The sequence below is a fragment of the Microtus oregoni genome, unplaced genomic scaffold (assembly GCF_018167655.1).
Source record: "Microtus oregoni isolate MIOR12 unplaced genomic scaffold, Mior012 000049F_ref0000343, whole genome shotgun sequence".
Lineage (NCBI taxonomy): Eukaryota > Metazoa > Chordata > Mammalia > Rodentia > Cricetidae > Microtus > Microtus oregoni.
Genome location: NW_024543223.1, coordinates 9,959,383 through 9,968,776, shown reverse-complemented (window position 1 = coordinate 9,968,776; position 9,394 = coordinate 9,959,383). Strand labels below are relative to the sequence as shown.

General features: G+C 37.4%; 1 protein-coding gene across 1 annotated transcript; it reads left to right on the top strand.

Moving 5' to 3' along the window:
- Nucleotides 1–7,312: 7,312 nt before the first annotated feature.
- Nucleotides 7,313–7,639, top strand: LOC121436601 (40S ribosomal protein S21-like). Its single transcript, XM_041636632.1, has one exon. It carries the CDS (start codon nucleotides 7,313–7,315, stop codon nucleotides 7,562–7,564), a length of 252 nt encoding a protein of 83 aa, XP_041492566.1. The 3' UTR covers nucleotides 7,565–7,639.
- Nucleotides 7,640–9,394: the final 1,755 nt, after the last annotated feature.

Below are 9,394 nucleotides of genomic sequence, written 5' to 3'. Positions count from 1 at the left end.
CTATGGCTGAAAACCAAAAAGCATGAGATTGCCTTTTTATCAGCACTATTTAAGTGTTTCATGGTAGGACCTCTTTAGAGCTGCAAGGTTTGCAGCTAAAGCTGAGTCAGGAAGCATCTCTTAAAGAGAGCACTTGTTTGCCTCTAGCAAGCAGAGCAGACCAGAGAAATTGCTGCTACCAAGAAAACATACTTTACTCTACTCTTTCCCAAGCTTTCTTGGGCACTCTGTGGATGCAGTTATCCACGTGGGCGCCATTCTGTAACATGAGGGGCCTGCTTGTTGGAGTTTTTCTCCCACCTGGTACCCCACAGCTGGCAAGCCCCAAAGAAATCATACACAGAGTCTGCATTAGATATAAACTGATTAGCTCATTAGCTCTGTCTACTTATTAGCTTTTGTAGCTTATATTAACCCATTATTTTTATCTATGTTAGCCATGTGGCTCAGTACCTTTTTCAGTGGGGCATGTCACATGTTGCTTCTTCAGTGGTCTGGGCTGGAGTGGGAGGAATGGGCTTCCTCCTTCCTAGAATGCTCCTGTTCTCTTCGGCCTGCCTCTACTTCCTGTCTGGTTGACCCGCCTATACTTCCTGCCTGGCCAATCAGCATTTATTTGAAACATGATTGACAGAATGCAGACTATTTTCCCGTACCACACAACACACCTATATCCAACAGTAAAAGACAGAAGAGTCACAAACAGCTTAGTTTAGACACATCCATTGAAAGAACATGGAGACAAAAGATATTCTGATACAATTTACTGAGTTAAGGTGTAACTCGTTACTGTAGGATTCTTCTACCATAGCCATCCAATATTATGCATCAATTAAACTGTTAGATAGAGTAAAATATCTAGTAAATACCTGGGAAAATGTTTTTTAATTTAATTTTTTAGATTACAATATGATTGCAACATTTCTCCTTTCCCTTTCCTCCCTCCAGACCTTCCAAATTAATGTCCTTTTTCAATAATTATTATTGCATATATATGTGTGTTCGTGTTCTCTGTAGGATAATTTATAGTAACACAGAATATGTCAATGTATCAACAGAATGGCAAACATTCTGTGGCATATTGCTTCAGGAAAGTATTATATGTGAATGAAGATAATCTCCATCATACACAAAAGTTTTGTGGATGTCTCAAAATTATAAGGTCAAATAATAATTTAAGTCTTATTAATAAGGAAAGACATACAGAAGACACATACATAATTCCACAGACATAAAACTGAAAAACAAGAAATGATGAACAATGACTTTATTGTATTATAAAATGCAATGTATTAGTGTATTGTATTATAAAATACACACACATATTATTATGCTCTATAACAAATGTGAAGAGTGGAAGTGTAAAACTGAGGGAGACATTGTCTTAGCTAGCTTTGCTGCATGCCACCATGCATGTCTCCCTGCTAGGAGTACTGACTGTTACTGGAACAGAGTCTGACAAATCTGGTGACAGTTAATTAATTATATAAAGCAAAGGATACCCTAGTAGAAGAATATAATAGTGAACTGAAGACAGAGAAAGTCAGTAATTATGGAAGTTAGAGATTCACTTACTGTGGAATGTTTAGAAGACAGCCCAGCACACAGAGATATTGCTCCTTATTCTCTGTAGATAGGTAAGGGAGTACACAAACTCCTATTGTATACCAGCCTCTCCCAGTCATGGCTGTGTAGCTGCTTTCTGAAGATAATATTTCTTTTGTATATATGGCTAACCTAAAGCTAGGAAAGTGGGGTATAGAGACAGATAAAACCCTTAGTTAAAGAAATGAATGGCCAGCCTTTGGCAGTTGAGACAGTGTTTCATTTGGGGAAATACAGACTTGACTAATGGAGGTAAGAATATAAATGCAGATAAATAAATACAACTATCAATCAAAGTGTATGACTAGTTTAAGCACATCTACTGAAATAATTGTAGAATCATGGGTAAACAACTAAATTTGCTTACAAATTTAAATATGAATTATTTAAAGAGAAAAGCTAATCTAAGGGTTTATAAATAGCATAAAAGAAAATGGAAATTTATCAAACTTAGAAAACAGTGAAATTTATAGAAGTTATCTTAGTACAAATAGCATAACACACATTAATTTCATCACAATATAAAGAGAAGAACCCAGTATTATAATAGGGTCACAGTATATATAGGGGGGAGTTGAAGGCTTCCAAACTAAGTCTAATGAAGATGGCATATAGAATCAAAGATGAACCAAAGAATACAAAATTAATTTATTACATTTAATTATAAATTAAGCTATAAATTAGATATGTCTTTAAAAGAAATTTTTTTATTTATTAAAAATTTCCACCTCCTCCCATTCTCCCATTTCCCTCCCACTCCCCCCACTATCACTCCCCTTTGCTCTCCAGTCCTAAGAGAAGTCAGGGTGCCCTGCCCTGTGGGAAGTCCAAGGCCGCCCCTCCACCCAGGCCTAGGAAGGTGTGCATCCAAACAGACTAGGTTCCCAAAAAGCCAGTACATGCAGTAGGATCAAAATCTGGTGTCTTTATCATTGGCTTCTCAGTCAGCCCTCATTATCAGCCACATTCAGAGAGTCTGGTTTGATCACATACTCCATCAGTCCCAGTCCAGCTGGTCTTGGTGAGCTACCATTATTAGATCAGTCCCACCTTCTCCGCTGGTGGACACACCCCTCATGGTCCTGACTTCCTTTCTCCTGTTCTCCCTCCTTCTGCTCTCTCTTTAAAAGAAATTTTAATAGCTCCTTTAAACTGTTTGTGACAACAAACAGATCCCATAGTCATTAAGGACAGTTTATCATTTAAAGTTAATTAGAATATTCTAAAGCAAGCAGTTAAAATGAACATCTAGCCATATACCATCTTAGAGCATAATGAATTAAAGTCAATAGACTACCTTAGTACTAAAGTATACATTCATGAAAATGTCAGTGTTCAAAATAGTCCCAATAAATACTTAGAGAACATCTGCATGTTTCTGCTGAGGTAATAGCTCATTCAGGTGAGTGTTGGCCACACCAGCATGGAGACCATGAATACATTCACATATAAAACATAGGTGCACAGAAATGCACTTGTGATCTGAGAACTGGACAAGTAGATCCCAGGGATGAGCTTGCCAGCCAATCAAGATGAATCTGAGAGGCTCAGGTTCGATTAGTGACATTGTATCAAAACCTAAGGGAGGGAAGGAGAGAAGCAGCTGGTAAATTATTATCTGCAGTTAGAAAATAGGGAGCAAGTCTTAGCTGTGATTATTAGCTTTCTCCTATATAGTCCTACTGTAGGAATTCCTACAGCCAGTAGCCTTTAAATTACCTGTCCACTTGGGCGTGGCCTCTTATCCTATATATGCTGATGTAAAACACACATCCTGCCTCTTTTCTGGCTGCGAGATTCAGTTGTTGTTCCCTGTTCCAGCGGAGGATATTTAATTGTGAGTCAGCCCCTAAATAAATAACCCTCTATTATACTCAACACTGAGCTAGTGTGTGATTTCTTTAAAGCATCCTTCTTCATAGTTCAGGACCTAATCCCAGAGACTGATGTCTCCCACTTATGGTGTGGGTATTTCTACTTCAATTAGTCTCATCTTTATAATCTCTCAATAGACATTCCCAGAAGTTATATAGTCCCTAGCAGGAGTGTATGCAAGTTTGTCTCTCCAACCACTTAAGCTCCTTCCAAGTTGACATTAAACATCACAGAGGAAGACACTTGACATCAACTTCCAGCAATCACATGGTGGCTCACAACCATCTATAATGAGATCTAGCACCCTCTTCTGGTGTGCAGGCATACATGTAGGCAGACTTCATATGCATAATAAATAAACAACCAAATAAATCTTTTTTAAAAAGTGTAATCATTATTAATATAGCAAGTGAATCAAGCTAGAGTATTTGCTAAGTGTCTTAGAAAGTAAGCCAATGTCTCTATTCTATATAACTTTAGAGGCTTTATATGTAAGTGACGTTAATATTGTATATATTTAAAAATGATGAAAAAATAAAGTTCAGATTGAATTCTGAGAAGAAAACAAATCAATTACTACAAGTGTTTTTTTCAAGTGAAAAATATCCCTTGGCTAAGCTTGCTTTAGCAGCTAGCTGAAATCAGTTCAGTACTAACTTCACAGGCATCTGAATTCCTAAGCTCTTTCTGTATCAGCCTGTCTATGGACAAACGGAACCACACTGATTTAGGCATAGATATCTTACATTCTGTTCATCATTTCTGATGTTCTCAATAACGTCAACCTCCCTGTCATACCGAGACAGTATCTCAGAAGGTTTTCTGTGATTTTAACTCCATTTGATTCCATACCAGTCTGATTGCTTTAAATAAATAAATAAGTAAGTAAATAAATAAATAAATGCTTTTTCTAAAATATTCTGCACAGACATCCATAAAGTATTAAATTTATTTCTGTTATATGATTCAACTGTGTAACAAATTTCCCAAGTTTATCTCTTTGGAAACAACACACAGCTTTCTCATAGTTTTACAATGCAAATTGCATTTGACTGGATTTGGTTCTTCTTCAAAGTACTAAGTGGTTGTGTTAGTTTCAACAGCTGTGACAAGTCACCAATATCAATGCTACTTTTTTTCAACCTAGTATTCTTATTAATCATTTATAAATACCTTACTATGCACCCCTATCACATTTGCTTCTCATTACTTCCAGTCCACCCTCTCAAGCTTATGCCTCCTCCTAAAAAATCCACCAAGTCCAATTTCTGTTACCTATATACTCACGGGAGCATGGCCAGCTTCTTAAAGAAAATTGAGTCCTTTCTCACCCCGTACCAGAAACCATTATCTGGGGAAAGCTACACTTCAGCATCTTTATCACAGTTTTACGGGTTTTCTTTAATAGCTTCCGGTCTGGACCGTTTTTCTATTCTTTTGTGGGGAGAGGATGTTGTCACAGAAGGCTTCAATGTCTCCCATTTTCAGTTAGGAGTCTGCAGTCATCGATACCCACTGCAAAAGAAGCTTCCTTGCCCATGGTAGCTGGGTACAGCATGATTTTTAAGTCATAGAGATCGAAACATTCTCAAAAGTTTATTTAGAATTATACATGCTACCTATTTTAGAGAATTATCCTTGTCCCCTCCATTTCTGTGTTTGAAACTTGTAACACATAGATATGTAGATGAATCTGTGCAGCCAGTTTGGTGGACGTGTAAATCCCCAAAGCCATGGTTTCTCTCATGACACCCATAGAGAATGCTTCTTCAGCACTAGCCTTTCAGCTTTGTGACTAATTTCCCAGGAGCTTACAGTTTTTTGCTATAGAAATGTCTTCTTTTCCACATCAAATATAATTTACTTTTCCTTCTAACCTTACATTTTCTACCTGGATGTTATGGGCTGCATTCAAATGTATTCTGAGCACTATCTCAGAGTAATTATGTGAGAATTAATTTTAAAACATTTGCAGCTGAAATGTACTTAGATAGAAGGCACTGTGAGCTAGCGCCACCATTACACACTGTTCTCTGCTACTATGTCACAGTTGTGTGAACATGGGAATGTGAGTCCCACTCTCTGAGTATCGGACGTCTTAATTGTTAGTTTAAAACACAATCCATTCTCCCAGAGCTATGCTGTTGTAAGGAGAAAGTATGGGCACCAGGTTCCAAACCAAGCCTATAGGCATCTGCTCCACAGTAAGTTAAATAAATCTCTACCATTAGCTCTGTTATTTCTATTACTCATGTTAATGCAGACCATTGAGCAAATAACGCTACAGGGTATTTCTGTTTGCAGGTTGGAGAGAGGAAAAGCTGCCCTGGACAGGACGGGCACAAATTATGGGAGGCTGGGCACTGGCCAGAAAGAGAACCAGTGAAAGCAAATAATATTATTGATCAAGTAGATTCAAATGAAAAGATTACATGACATGTTAAATGGGATGTTTGTGGCAGTCTACTTTCTACTCCATGATAAAAATGAAGTACACATCTTCAAAACAACAAAAGCCATTTGTGTGGGGAATCAGCATAAGGATATCGTGCAGAACTTCCCATCACAGGCTCAGCTCTTCCATCCTTGACTGACCCCTAGTGGAAGACAGAAGCATTGCCTAGGACATGGTCTAAGACAAATATGCTTTGATGTAAAGGTATCATTTATCTGTGGCTTTCTTCCTATTGTATATTAGGCAGAAATACAGGATATTACACAGACAGGAAGCCCCTCATGCATTTCTTCTCTCTTCCCCCATTTTAATTCTTTATAAAATACTTTAATTAATTATTCTTTGACATTTTCGTAAAGTACCCAGTGCATCTGATTACTCTCAGTACCCCCTTATTTCCCTCTCATGCATATCATCCCCGTTTTAATAATTTTTTATAAAATTATCTGCCTTAAACATATTTTCTAAAATATTTTGCTTAACTACTTTAAAATTTTCTTTCAATATATCCAGTATTTGTATCTATATTTTCATATTGTTTTCTTTATCTTATTTTGTTTTCATTTTTGCTATTTTCTTTTTATAATTGGATTTGGATATTTACTCTTGTCTCTTGTCATGCTTAATAGTTTTACCGAATTAGTAAAATTAAATTGTGTCTTGACATTAGAGATTAAATCGTTAGACTCTGAAGATGTTGTCTCTTTCTACAGAGGATTTAATTTCCTCTGACAGAGCTGAGACCACATGCCAGACTCAATCAGAAAATGGAATGATTCTAGGATCAAATTTCAGTATTGGGAAAGTCTAGTCTGCTCATTTGCCTGAAGTTACATGTTTTACCACAACCCCTGCGCACACAGGGAGACTCTTAGGGATTATGATTGGTTTATGACATCTGAATGGAAGCCTCAGAAAATTTGACTTCTTGGTCTATTTCTTAGAACTGTGTGAGACCTTGAAAATTCTTATGGAATGTAGAAAAAATGTGAACTTATCTCTGGGCTTCTCTCTGGCTTCTGTCCCCTCAAATCCTGTTCATCTGAAGATACTCAATGTCCATATCTTATGAATCTGGTCTCTTGGTGTAATATTTAGGGCTTGGGGCCTCTAAGTAAGGATGGATCTATCCAATCTCTAAGAAACATGAAGTATCTTCACATCCAGACTTGAAGAAAGAGAAGCCCATCTTTGAGTGCTTCATCTCTTTCCAAGGCTTTATGCCATCACCCAATTGTTCTGCTCTCAAGTTTTTCACTCTTATTTGTGTGAATATTATCCAATGTTTACTATGTTCATGGTGATATTTGGGTTGATAAAAGATGAATATTCCCTTTTCTGCGCTCCCGCGGCCTAGTGAACAGGCAGGGCATCGACATGCAGAACAAAGCCGGCGAGTTAGTGGACCTGTACGTGCCGCGGAAATGCTCCGCGAGCAACCGCATCATTGGTGCCAAGGACCACACGTCCATCCAGATGAACGTGGCCGAGGTTGACAGGGTCACAGGTCGGTTTAATGGCCAGTTTAAAACCTACGCTATCTGCGGCACCATTCGCAGGATGGGCGAGTCAGATGATTCTATTCTCCGATTGGCTAAAGCTGATGGAATTGTCTCCAAGAATTTTTGACCAGAAGAGATCGGGGGAAATCTGTCATAAATAAAAGTGAGAAAAAGTAAAAAAAAAAAAAAAAAAAAAAAAAAAGATGAATATTCCCTGGTAAAATAGAAGGCCTTTCCTTTCTACTTTGTTCTATGGCATCCTTTTGTTGTTATAATGGAAAAGTAGAATCAGCTTTGGGGAGTGAACATCCTTCATCTCTCAGGAAGATCTTCTCTCTCTCACTCTGTTTCACTCTTGGGGACTCGTTGCAGTTGCAGTACAAATTGGGGCAGAGACTGAAGCAGCATATTTTGAGAAACCCTACTGTTAAATAAAAATAATTTTTCAGATTCAAATGACATAGTAATACTTCTCTCATGAAATCCTTCTTATAATTACATGATTTATAAATTACCTGAAATATGCTTAGGATATGTATTCTACTGTGTGAAATATTAGACTGTGTAGTCCCAGCTTACATGAAGAGTGAAAAGTCAGAAAGGGCAATGATTGAGCTGATAATATCTTCCTTTTCAAAATAGATCCTATGGCATCTAGAAGTCAGAGTCACACTGCTCTCAGAGAAGAGGTAATAATGTGATCAGAAGATTGTGATAAAATCATCAAAAGAGGTGATTCTAGTACTACAAAAAAGATAAGTGCACACACACTATTTTATTAATCATGTCTGTTAGCTTTGGCTTAAGTTGTAATTGAGATGAGCTTACGCCAACCTAAACTGGAGGGAGTTAGGTTTTATATTCTCTATCTTACTCTGGTCCTCCAGTCTATCAGTTTTCAGTATGACCGATGGTACTTCTGCAAGGGATTGCAAATGTGCCTATCAATTCGCTAGCACTTCATTCAATGATCAAGCAAGTTCTTCTCTCCTAAACAGAACTCATTATGTTATATATTAAATAAAGGATAGCAGAGGTCCTTGATTATCATTGTATTATATTTTGTGTGATTTTTCTTCCTTATTTGTTGTCTAGGGACACAAGAGAGACATGAATTAAAACTGATGATAAAAATAATCAGTGGATAAGTGTGTTTTAATTTTTAATTTTTGTGCATTTTCTCTTAGTCATTGTTCTAGTGCAATGAGGAGATACCATGACCAAGATAACTCTGAGATTTAGTACAATGTCATGGTGGAATGCATGGTGCATGGACATGGTGGAAAGAGAGAGAATGAATTTGCATGTCTTGTATTGTGGTAATCCACTGTCACAAGTGCTTAGATTATTGATATAGGATAATTCTCTTGTACATTCTAAAGATCTGTCACATGTATTAGTCTAATAAAACACTGATTGGCCAGTAGCCAGGCAGGAAGTATAGGTGGGGTGACCAGACTAAGGGAATTCTGGGAAGAGGAAAGACAGAGTGTCAGTCATCAGTCTGTGTATTTCGTTGGGACTGAACAGCTGCTAGCCTGGGTGGCACCAAAACTTCTATCTGCAGTTTATAGCCATATCCTATCACACTCGGTTTGAATCATATTATATCTGATCGTTAATTCAAACTTTTGTCCACTATACTGTGCTGGCAGTAGACCATCTCAACATTGAGTCTTAAACATATTCAGACTTGCCTGACCTCTTCTAGAGAAAGAAACAAAACAACCTTTAATTTCCACTCAGTCCTTAAAGGCAATGTCATGCTTCAAGTTTCAATAATCTCTGATTTTGAATTTATCTCCTTCCATTTCTTTAAATATCCAATTAAAGAGATCCTAATATTCCTGGGCCTTTGTCTTTGGTGGCTTAGCCCATCCTACTCATCTGATCTTCAAATTCCTTTACAAAAGAGAGATAGTCATCAAATTTCATTTCTTATCACATTAGTTCCAAA